Source organism: Oryx dammah, unplaced genomic scaffold (genome assembly GCF_014754425.2).
Source record: "Oryx dammah isolate SB20612 unplaced genomic scaffold, SCBI_Odam_1.1 HiC_scaffold_21, whole genome shotgun sequence".
Classification (NCBI taxonomy): domain Eukaryota; kingdom Metazoa; phylum Chordata; class Mammalia; order Artiodactyla; family Bovidae; genus Oryx; species Oryx dammah.
In genome coordinates this window covers 13703402-13720928 of record NW_024070205.1, presented here as the reverse complement: position 1 = coordinate 13720928, position 17527 = coordinate 13703402, and the positions used below count along the sequence as shown (strand labels likewise).

General features: G+C 37.2%; 1 protein-coding gene across 1 annotated transcript in view; it reads left to right on the top strand.

Moving 5' to 3' along the window:
• The window catches only part of HMCN1 (hemicentin 1), a 551984-nt gene that overhangs the window by 519521 nt on the left and 14936 nt on the right, over positions 1–17527 (top strand). The window contains exons 101-105 of the mRNA XM_040263800.1: positions 4549–4662; positions 5358–5483; positions 7858–7986; positions 9890–10240; positions 13933–14052. Of these exons, the coding sequence (XP_040119734.1) occupies positions 4549–4662; positions 5358–5483; positions 7858–7986; positions 9890–10240; positions 13933–14052 (840 nt within the window). The remainder of the gene's footprint in view (positions 1–4548; positions 4663–5357; positions 5484–7857; positions 7987–9889; positions 10241–13932; positions 14053–17527) is intronic.

Genomic DNA, 17527 nt, shown 5'->3' with positions numbered 1-17527 from the left:
ACTAGATGGACCTTAGTCGGCAAAGTAATGTCTCTGCTTTTCAATATGCTATCTAGGTTGGTCATAACTTTTCTTCCAAGGAGTAAGTGTCTTTTAATTTCATGGCTGCAGTCACCATCTGCAGTGATTTTGGAGCCCAAAAAATAAAGTCTGACACTGTTTCCACTGTTTCCGCATCTATTCCCCATGGAGTGATGGGACCGAATGCCATGATCTTCGTTTTCTGAATGTTGAGCTTTAAGCCAACTTTTTCACTCTCCTCTTTTACTTTCATCAAGAGGCTTTTTAGTTCCTCTTCACTTTCTGCCATAAGGGTGGTGTCATCTGCATATCTGAGGTTATTGATATTTCTTCTGGCAGTCTTGATTCCAGCTTGTGTTTCTTCCAGCTCAGCATTTCTCATGATGTACTCTGCATATAAGTTAAATAAGCTGGGTGACAAGATACAGCCTTGATGTACTCCTTTTCCTATTTGGAACCAGTCTGTTGTTCCATGTCCAGTTCTAACTGTTGCTTCCTGGCCTGCATACAGATTTCTCAAGAGGCAGGTTAGGTGGTCTTAGCACCGAAGAATTGATGCTTTTGAACTGTGGTGTTGGAGAAGACTCTTGAGAGTCCCTTGGACTGCAAGGAGATCCAACCAGTCCATTCTAAAAGAGATCAGCCATGGGTGTTCTTTGGAAAGAATGATGCTAAAGCTGAAACTCCAGTTTTGGCCACCTCATGTGAAGAGTTGACTCATTGGAAAAGACTCTGATGCTGGGAGGGATTACGGGCAGGAGGAGAAGGGGACGACAGAGGATGAGATGGCTGGATGGCATCACTGACTTGATGGACATGAGTCTGAGTGAACTCAAGGAGTTGGTGATGGACAGGGAGGCCTGGTGTGCTGTAATTCATGGGGTCACAAAGAGTCAGACACGACTGAGCAACTGAAGTGAACTAAAGGAGGTAAAAGATGTATTCCGAAAACTACAAGATGCTGTGAAAGAAATCAAAGATGATTCAAGTAAATGGAAAGATATACCATGTTCCTGGATTGAAAAAGTCAACATTGTCAAAATGACTATACTACCCAAGGCAATCTACAGCTTCAATGCAGTCACTATCAAAATACCAGTGACATTTTTCACAGAACGAGAAAAAAGATTTTTAAATTTGTATAAAAACTTAAAAGACCCAAAATAGCCAAAGCAATTGTAAGAAAAATGGAGCTGGGAGAATCAGGCTCCCTAACTTCAGATTATACTACAAAACTACAGTAATCAAAACAGTATGGTACTGGCATAAAAACAGACATGTAGATCAACAGAACAAGATTGAAAGCCCAGAAATAAACCCCACACACCTATAGCCAATTAATTTATAACAAAGGAGTCTAGAATATATAATAGAGAAAAGACAGTCTCTTCAATAATCAATTCTGGAAAAACTGGACAGCTGCACATTAAAGAATAAAGTTAGAGCATTCTCTAACACCAAATACAAAGATAAACTCAATGGATTAAAGGCTAAGTGTGAGACTGGACACTATAAAACTTAGAGGAAAATGTAAGCAGAATACTCTGACATAAATCACAGCAATATATTTTTGGATCCACCTCCTAGAGTTAATTGAAATAAAAACAAACAAATGGGACCTAATTAAAGTTGAAAGATTTTGCACAGCAAAGCAACCATAAACAAAACAAAAAGATAACACACAGAATGGGAGAAAATATTTTCAAATGATGCAACTGACAAGGGATTGAGATGCAAACTGCTCATGTAGCTCAATATGAAAAAGCAAACAACCCAGTCAAAAAATGAGAAGATCTAAATAGACATTTCTTCAGTGACATACAGATGGCCAAAAAAGCACATGCAAAGATGCTCAACATCACTATTAGAGATATGCAAATCAAAACTACAGTGAGGTATCACCTCATACCAGTCAGGATGGCCACCATTAAAAAGCCTACAAATAATAAATCCTGGAGAGGGTACAGAGAAAAGGGAATACTCCAATGGTTAGTAGGAATATAAGCTGGTACAGCCTCTATGGAGAACAGTATGTAGGTTCCTTAAAAAACTAAAAATTCAACTATCATATGATCCACCAATTCCACTCCTGGACATATATCTGGAGAAAATAATAATTTGAAAAAACACATGCACCCCAGTGTTCACTGCAGCATTATTACAGTAGCTAAGACATGGTAGCAACCTAAATGTCCATCTATACATGAATGGATAAAGATGTGGTATATGTATGATGGAATATTACACACCCTTAAAAAGAATGAAAAAATGTCATTTGCAGCAACATAGATTATCACACAAAGTAAATAAACTAGAGAAAGACAAATATTTGATATCACTTATACATTTGATCTAAAAAGATGATACAAGTGAGCTCATTTACAAAGCAACCAGACCCACAGACACAGAAAACAAATTTATAGTTGCCAAAGGGGAGAGGTGGGAGATAAATGAGGAATTTGGGATAAAGATACACACAGTACTATATAGTCTTCCCACGTGGTAAAGAGTCCTCCCACCAATACAGGAGACATAAGAGATGCAGGTTTGATCCCTGGGTCAAGAAGATCCCCTGGAGTAGGAAATGGCAATCCTTTCCAGTATTCATGCCTGGAGAATACTAGGGACAGAGGAGCCTGGCACACTAAGGTCCATAGGGTCACAAAGAGTTGGACATGACTGAAGTGACTTAGCACACATACACATATATAATAGAGATAATCAACAAAGACCTACTGTATAATACAGGAAGCACTACTCAATATTCTGCAATAAGCTATATGGGAAAATAGGGATATATGTATATAAGTAACTGAACCACTTTACTATACACCTGAAACTAACCAGCATTGTAAATCAACTATAGCCCAATACAAGATAAAAATTTAATTTAAAAAAATGTTAACACATGTGTGCATCTATATGACATTACAGATTTTGAAAGATTAAATTAGAAGATTTGAAATAGAAAATGACTAAATAAGACACTGGAAATCTCAAATTTAAGAATGTAAGATGAGAACACGAAGACCCTAAAATATGTTTTGTTCTTTTAAGGGTTTGGAATAAGACAGTAGAGAAGTGGCAAGAGCTGGAGGTGAGTATAGACCTGAGAGAGGGACTCTGTTGAGAAAGGAAAGATTTGATTATGGCTACAGGGTTAGCCATGAAATTAAAAGACGCTTACTCCTTGGAAGGAAAGTTATGACCAACCTAGATAGCATACTGAAAAGCAGAGACACTACTTTGCCAACAAAGGTCCATCTAGTCAAGGGTATGGTTTTTCCAGTGGTCATGTATGGATGTGAGAATTGGACTGTGAAGAAGGCTGAGCGCCGAAGAATTGATGCTTTTGAACTGTGGTGTTGGAGAAGACTCTTGAGAATCCCTTGGACTACAAGGAGATCCAACCAGTCCATTCTAAAGGAGATTAGCCCTGGGTGTTCTTTGGAAGGAATGATGCTAAAGCTGAAACTCCAGTACTTTGGCCACCTCATGTGAAGAGTTGACTCGTTGGAAAAGACTCTGATGCTGGGAGGGATTGGGGGCAGGAGGAAAAGGGGACAACAAAGGATGAGATGGCTGGATGGCATCACTGACTCGATGGACATGAGTTTGAGTGAACTCCGGGAGCTGGTGATGGACAGGGAGGCCTGGCGTGCTGCAGTTCATGGGGTCGCAAAGAGTCGGACACGACTGAGCGACTGAACTGAACTGAACTGAACAGGGTCATAGGAAAGATGGCAGTAAGGACAAAGAGCTTTAAGAATATATGAGAGGAGGAAACGCTTGGTGGATCACAGTTCTTAACTTGGTGAGGAAGGAGAAGACAGACCACAGAGATCAAGAGCTCAAGTAGAGGAACTTTTGTTAAGTGGAAGTAGTCGTCTCCCTTTTTCTGGGAACAGAAGGAATGAAAAAAGAGAAGGTACAAAATACAAGAACAAACGCGTCAGCTGGGGGAATTCACACCTGCACTTCTTTTCCATTACTCTGTGACCCAGATGATGTTCACAAAGATTAACTTGGCAATGACTACAGATGAGGATAAAAGCTAAAGTTGCTGCAGTCATCTGAGCACACGGTGATAAGACCTGCATCGGCTAATAACAGCAAAAATCCAGAAGAAAGTTCAAATTTCAAAAGACGCTGCAGAAGACCCTAACTTTATTATTATTTACTTTCAGTACTTCATTCTGTCAGCTACGTTCCAGGACTGAAAGTTCCTAAACACAGGAGTGGGAGCCATATAGTAAACAAAATAGTTAAACTACAGAAGTGTTGCATCAACATAGCTCTGAAGCACTAGCAAATGTCAATCTTGGGATAGTGTTGAAGAGAGAAACCCTCACTAGCAGTTAATTCTATCAGTTATCTAGCAGATCCCTTGAGAGCAATTAGATTGGATTCTTTTTAGGGAAGATCTTAAACATAATATTGATCAAAGATCACTAAAATATTAAACATTTGGGATAAACTAACCTGTTTTCTAACAGCATGTAATGAAAGTTCTGTTTTGTTTAACAGATATTAATGAATGTCAAGAATCCAGCCCCTGTCACCACCGCTGTTTCAATGCCATAGGAAGTTTTCACTGTGGATGTGAACCTGGGTATCAGCTCAAAGGCCGAAAATGTGTGGGTAAGGAAAGGGCTATGAATTCAAAGCAGTGGCATCTTTGTAATGTCTTCATGCTGTCTGATCTGATCTATGTGTTGTGTCTGATATAGGGCACCTACCATGCATCGTTTATGTGATCCATGCAAAAACAAAAGGAAACAAATGCTATACTTTACAGGTTTCATTCTCCAATTTTACAACCATTTTTAACACGTTCTCTATTACCATCTTTCACAAAATCATAATATATGTGTGTATATAGTTATATATGGATTTCCCCGGTGGCTCAGACAATAAAGAATCTGCCTGCAATGCAGGAAACCCAGGTCAATCCCTAGGTCCGGAAGACCCCCTGGAGAAGGGAATAGCTACCCACTCCAGTATTCTGCCTGGAGAATTCCATAGTGCTATAGTTCATGGAGTCATGAAGAGCTGGACACAACTCAGCAATTAAATATACATATAATTTTTATTTTTCTAGGAGGGGGAAATGTTTTGGCATGGCTTCCATCTATGTGATGTAATATTTTTTATTTTTATCATTATGTTCTAAAATAAAGTGTGTTACATACCTTGATGGATTTAAACACTTCAACCTTATACCATGATTATATAATTATCTATATTATTTATCCTTAAAATCCAAAGGCACATTTTTATGAAAAAGTGGAAGAAATCACTTTCTCAATCTGCATTATCTTTGTTCTTTTATCAAGATATAAATGAGTGTAGACAGAATGTATGCAGACCAGATCAGCATTGCAAGAACACTCGCGGTGGGTATAAATGCATTGATCTCTGTCCAAACGGAATGACCAAGGCAGAAAACGGAACTTGCATTGGTGAGTGTCTGGCTATTTCAGTGACTGAGATCCATTTACTATCAACAAGCCAAATATGGCATCCTTGCTTAAAACTAATGATTAGAATAAATTTCATCCAACAAAGAAATATCTTTTTCTATAGGTTTTTTACTACCAACTTCTCATATGGTTGAGCTCTGAAGTCCCAGCATCATGACTATACCAGGCAATGAAAGCTCACCCAAGAAACTTAGACCATTTTGAGCTCCCATGAATTACACTATTGGTTTATATAGTTTAATATCCACATACATTAATATTAACTCACATAATTTCTAATATGAAATTTAGCATATATGTTAAGAATTTCATTGGAGGGGTTAAGAAAAACTTATGTTTGTAGAGACTTATTGAAAGTTCAAAATATAATTATTTTAAAACTAAATATTCATTAAATGTTAAATCAATGACCAGACAATGAAGTAAATTATATTTCTCCCTAAGTTTGTTCTTTGTGTGCCTGTTCTGTGCTAGTCTGCCATAGTTGACAGAACTGTGAGCTTCACGATTTACAGAACTGAAGCAGATAGCCTTCCTGCTCTCATGTAGTTAAAATCACCTGGGACAGATCAGCCAACTCCACTTGCCTCACCAAAAGATTAAAAAAAAACAGTAATATAAGATGAAATGCCATAAAAAGTAAAAGTAGGACTTCCCTGATGGTCTAGTGGATAAGAATCCATATTCCAAAGCAGGAGACCTAGGTTCAATCCCTGGTCCAGGAAGGTTCCACATGCCTTGGGGCAGCTAAGTCCATGTACAACTACTGAGCCCTCGCCTTGCAAGTACTGAAGATAATGCGCCCTAAAGCCTGTGCTCCGCAATGAAAGAAGCCATTGCAATGAGAATCCCCACACCAGAACTAGAGAGTAGCTTCCACTTTCCACAGTTAAGAGAAAGCCCGTGCACAGCAACGAAGACCCGGCACAGCCAAAAATTAAAGTTTATTAAAAAAAAAAAAAAGAGGTACAGATAAAATTGTGTAAGAGTGCTCATATCTAATAGGAGTGACTAACAGCCATGTCATGAAAGTGATCATATTTAAATTATCCTTGAATGGGATGTCAATATGTGGAGGTGGTAGTAAAAGGAAAGAAAAATAGCCCTGGATGAGGGGGAAAGAGCTGGGGTTAGGGAGAACATGTTAAAATTCGTCCTCCTTAACAGCTATCTGACCTTGAACAAGTCTTGAAATGACACAGAAATTTGAGTTTCTATTGAGAAACACAGAAGTTTCTCATTTAAAAATGGGGGGGGAGAATTTCGAAATGAAACATTTATTAATAAAGTTAAAATATGCCTTAGATTTGTTTCAAAATAATGTGAGAGAGAGGGGAGACTGTAGATGTAAATGAAGGAGTAGTGACCACTTGTTGGTCTTTGTTGAGATACAAGGAGATTTAGTATAATTTTTTTTTAAATGGGAGGGTGGACTATCAGATCGCAAAGACTGTTTTCAGCAATATGGATATAGGTAAATGTTTTTCTAAATTCCTATGAATAGTAGCCAATTCATAGCATCATATACAGTTATGTGTAGCTGTATTTTTAAGAATATTGACTCTAGTTATGTATAAGATTAATTAGAAATAAGCTGAAAGATCAGAAGTCTGTTTAAGAAGCTATAGCAAAAATATAGCTACATGAAAATGGAAAACGGGGATACATGGCTTTGTTCGAAGGAAGTAGAATTACTCAGTCTTAGAAGTTTAGGGAATAAATTAAAGATAACTCTGATGTTTACAGTTTGGGGAAAACAGAATGCTGTTGTCATCAATGAGAGTAATGGTAAGAGTAAGGATACTCTGAACATGCTGAGTTTGAAGTTCTAGTGAAATATGGCGACGGAGATGACCAGCTGGCAGCTAGAAGTCGGAGTCTGTAGGTAAGAAGCAGTGTGGCACTACTGCTCTAGATCTAAGTCAGGAAGCTCATTAGAGTCACTGGTATAAATACGATGGCAAAAGGAGGAGGGGTATGGAGAAGGGAAGAGAAGGCCAAGAACAAAACTCTATCCATGGTAGGGAGCAGAAAGGGGAAACGAAGCCAGTTAACAAGTGACCTGGAGGAGGGCATGGCAACCCACGCCAGTACTCTTACCTGGAGCATCCCCATGGACAGAGGAGCCTGCCTGGCTACAGACCATGGGGTCACAAAGAGTCGGACACAACTGAGCAACTAAGCTTTCTAATAAGTGTCAGCTGGGACTTGAACCCAGCTTTTCTGACTGCAGGGTTCAATCACGTGGTAAGAAGTGCAACATTCTAAACAATTAAAATGTTCACTTAAATACAGTGACCTCAGGTTTTGAAAGAGGAAATGTTACTGCCTTTTATTGCCTCCATGTTCATAGATGTTGATGAGTGTAAAGATGGGACCCATCAGTGCAGATATAACCAGATATGTGAGAATACAAGAGGCAGCTACCGTTGTGTGTGTCCAAGAGGGTACCGGTCTCAAGGACTTGGAAGACCCTGTTTGGGTAAGTTAACAGAAACTCTTATTGGGTTAAATAAAACTGTTAATATAATTACCCACCCCTACCAACTTGATTAGGACCACTGTATTCTCAAATGCTTTCTTGCTACATTTAGAAGAGTAAGTTGGTTTAAGTAATCCATTACACAGTTTGAATTACTTCTTAGAGACTTCATATTGAGTTCAACTGACGCTGACTTTCAAGTGGTAATAATAACTACTTACAGAGTGCTTACTATAAACTACACATATCAAAGTGAGGTGTGGTATAATTACTATGACAACTTAATTATGAAGATTATCTCATTGTCTCGCTATGCACATATCATGTTTATATAGATACATTTTATTTGAATGTGAAGTATATTTGTATGTACTATGAAGGTTTAGTTATGAGAGATTAAAATGTGAACACATTTTAAGTGAATTGGTAATTAGCACTTTATCTACCATATATTTAGCACATACTATATACCATTCCCAGTGCTAAGAATCTCATTTAATTCTTCCAATTGCCTGTTTGTTTCCATCTTAGTTATAATTGACTGTAAAGTAAAGCAGGTAGATAGAAAATATCTTTAAGAAGGTAACCATATGCTTTTTTAAAATTAACACATTTATAACCAAGAAGCTGACCTCAGAATATTTACATTTACATGCAGCAAAAAAACTGTGTTGAACTTTTAAATACTGGCTTCTGGTTTACATGCTATTATACTTTTTAAATTAGATGCCTTGGTTATCTATTTAAGAGACAACCTGTCTTTATAGCCACAAAGAGACAAGCCTGTCCTGTCTTTATAGTGAATTCTTCCATAAAAATTTAGTACTGTCTGTATGTAGTTCCTAGCATAGTACTTTGTGCATTGCAAATGTTTATAGTAGTATCATTATTATGAACTCTTAAAATAAATACTGTTTAATAGAAATGCATGTCATTTTAGTCTTCTATTTAGGTATTATAATTTATATATAATTTAACATTTTGATCAGTTATTACAGTGACCTAGCAGAATGAAATATGTTCTTTTGTTCACTTGTTTGACTTGAAGCTGAATGTCAGCAATTGGGCTGGGGGATAAATTTGTAAAGAAGGTAGGGCCATTGCCTTAAAGAGATTAAAAATATTAATTTTAACTTTTGCCTACTGAAATAATTATTAAAGCAAAATTTACTACTTTATTCTAGTTATTTACGTTGTTTTCTTTCATGGCACTTTGGTAATGAATTAAAGAATCTGGTTTTGATCTCTGGTATTTATTCACTTTATAAGAAGTGTTGTGAGTACATACTCTGTGTTGATCTAGGAAAGAAGGATAGCTTTCATTTTTGAACTTTGTGAGTTTCTTAGGAAGCATGATTTTGTGTCATTTCCTTTTTAATTTTTGTTAAGAAAATGTGCTTAGCATGATTATTCATGAGTAATTATTGATTCGAAAGAAAAAAGGAAAATAAAACTGACTGTAGTTGTATCAATATTCCTGCATCTGAAACTTCTAATTATGTGAAAGATTAGAAGCCCTAAGTGATCAAAAATATAATTAAACTCTAACTAGAGATATGATTGCATTCTTCACCAACAAAAGTAAGATTTATATTAGCTTTGAACTCTAGTTTTTCTGGGTTCAAGACCACATTTTCCATTGTAATCCTATTTGTTTTTACTGTAAAGCAGTGTTTAGGGAGAATCATAGAATCTCTCTATATAGTTATATCTCAATGATGAAAGCTTTTACAAAAGTTTACAGCAGTTGAAAAATTACTGTATTCCCAGCTTTGGAAGATAACATAATGTTTTCAGTTTGTTTCACAGACTGATTCTTTATTCCTGTGTTTTCTGTGTGTATGTGTGTGTATGTTGTTGTTGTTTTTTTTTCTCTTTTTTATGTATCATGGCACACGAGCAGATATTAATGAATGTGAACAAGTGTCTAAGCCTTGTGCATATCAGTGCTTCAACACCCCTGGCAGCTTCAAGTGTGTCTGTCCACCAGGACAACATTTGTTAGGGGACGGGAAATCTTGCGCTGGACTGGAGAGGCTGCCAAATTATGGCGCTCGGTACAATAGCTATAACCTTGCACGCTTCTCCCCCATGAGAAACAGCTATCAACCTCAACAGCATTACAGACAGTACTCACATCTCTACAGCTCCTACTCAGAGTATAGGAACAGCAGAGCGTCTCTCTCCAGGACTAGAAGGACTATTAGGAAAACTTGCCCCGAAGGCTCTGAGGCGAGCCTTGACACATGTGTAGGTAAATGTCAGCCATATTCCATTTCCTTTCTGTGGCTTCTCTTATGGACCAAAGTCTGAGCATATGTACAACACCCGTGAGAGTCTGGGTGCAGTGAACTATACCTGATTTCAGATATGGGATGACTCAAAGCTTCAAGACATTTACTCTGGCACCTACACCAACTGCCAGTTTTCTCAAATGAGTGATGTATTTACATGTGTACATTCTGATAATTTATTGTTTTATGCTGGCAATTTCTCTTTTTTTGATTGACCTGAAAGTGTTACTAAATTTAATGCTATATAGAAGCAAACTGCAGTGGCATTCAGAATATGGTTTTTTAAAAAAGAGAACATGCATATTACCACCGTAATACAGTATTAGCAGATTATGGTTTTGTTCAATGGATGCCAAAGCAGTGGGTTTAAAGGGAAACTCTCTACTACTGTGTCAACTGCTTGCTCTGTATGAACATACAACACTGCCCTGACTGTAGTCCCACACTCCCCGTGGAGCTTCTCTGTTTGATTTATTTTGTGTATATGTGAGTCACTGAAAAGATAACATGTCAGGACAAAACTTTTTTCCATTGTTCTAAATTGTATGCTTTCAGTACCTTTAAATTTACAAGTCTGTAACTTAATTTGTTTACAAAAGTGAAGTGTAATTTCCAACTCCAGAATGAAGACCCTGTCTTCAGTTAAACTGCAAACAATTCCATCTATTGTTCATATAATTCAATTTTCTGTGAGTATCCACAGTTTGCATGTCATAGAACTATATACACTGAGAGGAATTAGCAAGCACAAATGAGCCCTTCAGTTTGGTCGAAGAAATGATAAAACAAGAAAGAAAGGGAGTGGGGAGGCAAGAGGGGAAAGAATGAAATTCTGTTTAAATTCGAAGACCCCTATGCCAACCTCATGTTATTCTATGCTTCGTTTATTCTCTCCCAGATGTGCTCTCTGTTAAACATTTAAGTATTTAAAAAATGCCGTCTGGCTTCAATTTTTGTCCTTTCTTTTTCTGCCCTTCTCCAAGTCCTGTTCCTGCATCACAGTCTTTGACATGTGTCCTTTGTCACTGTTAGATGGACTCAGCTTCTCACATCACCTCCACTCTGCTGGACCTTCAAACCCTCTAGATCATTACTCTTTCAAACCTTTATTCTTTAGCCCCAGATGTTCCCAGAACTTTTCTATCTGGCTGTCCTGAAGTACCTAAAGCTTAATATGATATATATGGAATCTTCTACCTGTGATCAGCTTCCCTGAACTGTGGACAGTGCTCGTTTCTTTTACTTCTTAAATGTGAAACGTTCATACGTTCATTAACAACTCTCAACATTTTTCCACATATGGTCAAATACTACTTAATTATTAATACTAAGCCTGTGGACTCTACTGTTCTTGGCAGTATATCAAACATTGCTCTCAGCCTGCTTCAAGCTGTTCTTATTGGATTTTTTTTTCATTGGTAATATTTTATGCCCAAAATTTTGACCTATTTACTAGTGAAACTTTTTACTTTCCATAGAATTAACATCTAACATCTCATTTTTCAAAGTTTCTTCCAAATAGTCGTTCCCACTGACAAGTTTTCATATCTTATTAACATCCCACTCTCTGCCTTTGTTTCAGACAACTCTCTTCTTCTACACCAAAAATCTTTGCTTGTGCTTTCATAAATGAGGGAAACAATATTCCCCACACCATACACCATCTAGTTGATTTCTAAATCATCTGAAGGTCCAAGTCATTTTAAGAAAGCGTCTTGATTGGTAACCATGTCTCCTTTTCTCTATCACAATCTATGCCCTGTAATTTCATCAGTAAAGTCTTATGAGTGTTTTCTTTGTCTCTGTGTTTATATTACACTAATATATTTATGTGAATTACATTCCCAAAACAATCTACTGTGTAAGGCAGTTACTACTTCAGAGTGAGGACCAGTCTTGGAGAATCTAAAGTTAACTTCTATAACTAGTTTATTACTAAGGAAATGGCAACCCACTCCAGTATTCTAGCCTGGAGAATCCCATGGACAGAGGAGCCTAGTGGGCTACAGTCCACGGGGTCACAAAGAGTCGGACACGACTGAGCGACTACACGCTTAAGTTTTATTGGGGACCACTGAATAGGCTTAGAACAGTATTGTAAAGTAAAGTAAAGTAAAATAAAGAAAAGAATTTAAAAAAATATTTCTTAAAATACAGTGAATATTTTATGGTGTTTGTACTAATAAAGAAATTCACACTATGACTGCAGACAGCTTTGGAATTATGTAACAAGCAACTTGCAGTAAACACCAAATGTCTTTCTTTAATTAACCATCTGGGATAGACAGATTACAAAAGATTCAGATTAACACCATGGCATTTTGTTTAGACTTGGGCTAAAATTTAGCTTTTTAAGGAATTTATTCCAAAACTTATTAGGGAAAATGAATGATACATTGCTTCTGAACATAGAAATCACACTTAGGGCCACTTAAACTACTTGGAGTTCAACATGATTAACATTTCTGTTGTTATTTTTGTTAAAGCAGATTATAAAGGGAAAATGTAAAAATAACTTGAGTGCTCCCATGAATGCTTTGGTCAACTAAAATGGGGCAAAAACAATGACAAATATTTGATGAGTATTTGTCATTAACAGATTGAGTCATTGCAATTATAATCTGAGCATCTGCAGAATGAACAGGTTCTTTTGCTCTGAGTCATCTCCAAGTTTTCATTTTTTCTTCCCTTTACTTCCAGCCCAAGCCCTACTGCCCCCATTTCACATCATCTTCTCCTCTTTCTTCTAACACTGGTTGGCGAATTTTACTATTAGGCAAACACAGTTGTGACAGTAAATCTAGGCCTGTCAGATCCCATCCCTGATTCTGAAAGCAAAGAGCAATTAATTTTAAACTATCTTTCTAACTGTCCTTTTTATTACTGTTTTCTTAATTTTGTTTAGTAGATTAGCAGGTAGATTAGCTCTTTATAGTTTATAAAATGTTTTTCATATCTTATTATATTTGCACCTTCTAACAAGCCTGTGTGAAGTAAGGAGATTGTGTCTATGACTCCTCTTGGCAGAAGAATCAACTGAGATCTTGAGAAGTTAAGTGGCTGACCCAAAGTAACATAGCAACTATGTATATGCAGTTGTCCTTAGTGAAATACTTTATAATTGTATAAGCTGGGTCAATATTCCTATTGCAAAGATAAAACCACCTCCACTAAATGATATCTACATATGGGAAAGTTACACAAGGCTGTTGGAGAGAGAGAGAGAGGCAACTAAAGTTTAAATAAAACAGAAAAGAATATTTCTTTTTCCAGTTAATCTCAATAGAAACTTTATTTTTTAGGTAAACTCTACTGTTCTGTCAAGAGTTTAGCACTTTAGTAGTTTGGGATCTTGTACCATTCTGTTTCATCTGTTCTAATCTTAAGTAACATTGAAATTGGCTAGGTTGGGGTTTCAGCTCAAATACATTTATACACAAAAGAGATGTGCATATTTTATAATATAGGACAGCTTATATTGGACTCCATTAAAAACAGATCCTGATATGAAACCACTTTGAGCATTTTTAAACACATGAGTATAAAATCACTAAGTTGTCTACTGTATGTCAAAAGCTTGTTTATAGTTGATTCTGTCACAGTTTCTGCCTTTGTTTTGTGTACTTACATATTCTGCTTTCTTTCTGCACAGATATTAATGAATGTGAAAATACAGACACCTGCCAGCATGAGTGTAAAAATACCTTTGGGAGCTATCAGTGTATCTGTCCACCTGGCTATCAGCTCATGCTCAATGGAAAGACATGTCAAGGTGAGAAAACTTTGGGACATTTACTGCTGCAACTTAACTTAAAACCAATATAGCACAGTGTGAGATATGTCCTTTTTTTTAATAATTATTCTTCTAGTTGATTCCTTTCCCTTCACTTTCCCATGGGTCAGACTTATCTTTAATCATTGCTTTTGCAAGCAGGAAAATCAGAAGGCAATTAAGCAAAGGAAAATTTGAGAAACATGTTTGGTATGGTCCTAGAAGAAGGCACAGGAATGTCTAAACCAGTTCATATCATATATATTTAAAACTAAAAGGAACTAGACCTCTTCAGACATGTTTTCACAATCCAGCTAAGAAGAAAGGAGAAATGGGATGAATGCTCAATAAATGTACTTCAGTGTTAGGCATTATTTTATAGTTTGTTTTAGTGATCAGTGGGCAATGGATTAACTCATTCATTCTTTGAATCAAATGATGAATACCAGTCATTTTCTAGAAATTCGGGATGCAGTAGGTTAAAACAGGTGAATAATGTACACTATTTCCTTATGAGAGTCTAGTGGATACAGACATGCAAATAAGTGCTTAATCAACATACAAAGTTCTATTACTAGGTGTTACAATGGAGTTTTAGACAATGTAGTGATGGCAGTGGCACCCCACTCCAGTCCTCTTGCCTGGAAAATCCCACGGACGGAGGAGCCTGGTGGGCTGCCGTCCATGGGGTCACGAAGAGTCGGACATGACTGAGCGACTTCACTTTCCATTTTCATGCACTGGAGAAGGAAATGGCAACCCACTCCAGTGTTCTTGCCTAGAGAATCCCAGGGACAGGAGAGCCTGGTGGGGGGCCGTCTATGGGGTCGCACAGAGTCGGACACGACTGAAGTGACTTAGCAGCAGCAGCAGCAGTGATGGTAGAAAGAAAAAAAGAAAATCAGTCTCAATTGTACCCTCTTCACACAAAAATGTGAAAGGAGTATTTTGATGAAATGTAGTATGTTGCAATGTGTACTTAGAGAAAAAATGTATGAATTTACATAAATCGTCAAAATCTAAGAAACTAATTCTATGGACAAAAAAAAAAAAAACCTAAGAATATGATATAGGTCTTTAAAAGCTCTGAATTTTATTCATCTGTGTCCTGTATGAAAGACTTCCCTTTACAAAACACTTGCTAGGACGCAGGTCATGGAAATGTTTTCTGGAAGGCAAGAGCAGGAGGGACAGTTGCTTCACCTGGGTTACTCTGAGCCTCCCCACTCTTACTTACCCCATTCACCCAATATACTCCCTCAGAGCCCCCACTGATCATGTAAATGCAATAATAAACTCTGCTCCAGTCATCCTTCACCAAACATTTATGAAAAGCTTGCCCTAGGAAGAACATTTTACTAAGTTTTGAAATACTGGAATAACGTATCTACATTATAGTTTTACATTTTTCTGAAACAACTGTTAGCTCATTTTAATCAGCAGTATAGCTTTGTCAAGAACAATAAATCGGACCCATTCTAGAGATGATAAAACCAATTCTTAGAGTGATTATGTGAGTCTCAGTGTCCTATAACCATCGAGAACAAGGGTAGGACTTGATCACAGATTTCACAATGTTTAGAATGGTCCTTTGTTTATCCTATGATGCTGTGAACAACAGCGTCATTGTAGTGTGGCAGCAGAGATGTAAGAGTCCTTACATTGTCCATGTCTTACAACTTTCTCCAGCTCGTCACCCCAAGAATCCTTCTGAAGCAGGGGCAGTGTACAACACTACCATTATTCTCTCTACAGGTGCACCAGGTACCAAGGAAGGAAGGGGATAGATGCTGAAGCATTTGGAATAACCTAGTGGACTGCAAACTCCTTAGCCAGATTTTTAAGGGTTATATTATGTCATATTCTCAGTAGAGGATTTTTTCTCCATTAAATCATGCCAGTATGTTTTTTTAGTTGCCCTTGTCACTCATTCAGTTCAAAACATTTTTCCACTTTCACTTGTGCTCCAGAGAGTGGAAAATAATCTGCACAAATCAGAAACAGGCATCATCTAAAATGTTTACAATTTAAGCAAGTTACATATTTTTGTGATTTTATAAAAGGACATGAGAGAAAACAATTACAACCTTTAAAGAAGTTTCCACTCTAAAGAATAACTTGGAGTCTTTTATGGCTTTAGAAAGTGTTTGAGGTATTTATGAGGAACAAAAGACTACGTTTCATCCCCAGATGAATTTTTGAAGCTTTATACATTAGTGTTAGAGATATCAATAATAAAAGGGATATTAAATTGAACTTGACATTGAACATTGACAGAAACTAGTCAAAAGTAGAAGTCATCAGATTGTAAAAATGAAAAGCAAAAACATGACCAAGCATAATTTTCCCCAAAAGCAGAGAGGAGAAACTGAAAATTTTGTATGCTAATCTTAAACCCCACTAATCTAATTCCAATCCCAAAGAAAGGCAATGCCAAAAATGTTCAAACTACTGCACAATTGCACTCATTTCACAAGCTAGCAAGGTAATGCTAAAAATCCTTCAAGGTAGGCTTCAATAGTACATGAACTGAGAACTTCCAGATATACAAACTGGATTTAGGAAAGGCAGAGCAACCAGAGATCAAACTGCCAATATCTGTTGGATCATAGAAAAAGCAAGAGAGTTGCAGAAAAACATCTGCTTTATTGACTATGCCAAAGCCTTTGACTGTGTGGACCACAACAAACTCTGGAAAATTCTTAAAGAGATGGGAATACCAGACCACCTTACTTGCCTCCTGAGAAACCTGCATGCAGGTCAAGAAGCAACAGTTAGAACTGGACATGGAACAATGGACTGGTTACAAATTGGAAAAGGATTATGTCAAGGCTGAATATTATCACCCTGCTTATTGAACTTATATGCAGAATACATCATGTGAAATGCCAGTCTGGGTGAATCACAGGCTGGAATCAAGATTGTCAGGAGAAATATCAATAAGCTTAGATATGCAGATGATGCCACCCTTATGGCAGAAAGTGAAGAGGAGCTAAAGAGCTTCTTGATGAAGATGAAAAAGGAGATCGAAAGTGGGCTTAAAACTCCAACAATCAAAATCTTTTTTTAAATTTAAATTTATTTAATTGGAGGCTAATTACTTTCCAATATTGTATTGGTTCTGCCACACATCAACATGAATCTGCCACGGGCGTACACACGTTCCCCATCCTAAACACCCCTCCCACCTCCCTCCCCATACCATCCCTCTGGGTCATCCCAGTGCACCAGCCCCAAGCATCCTGTATCAATCAAAATCTTAAGATCATGGCATCTGGTCCCATCACTTCATGGCAAATAGATGGGGAAACAAAGGAAACAGTGATAGATTTTATTTTCTCGGGCTCCAAAATCTCTGTGGACAATGACTACAGCCATGAAATTAAAAGACACTTGCTCCTTGGAAGAAAAGCTATGACAAACCTAGACAGAGTGTTAAAAATCAGATAACACTTTGTTAACAAAGGCCCACATA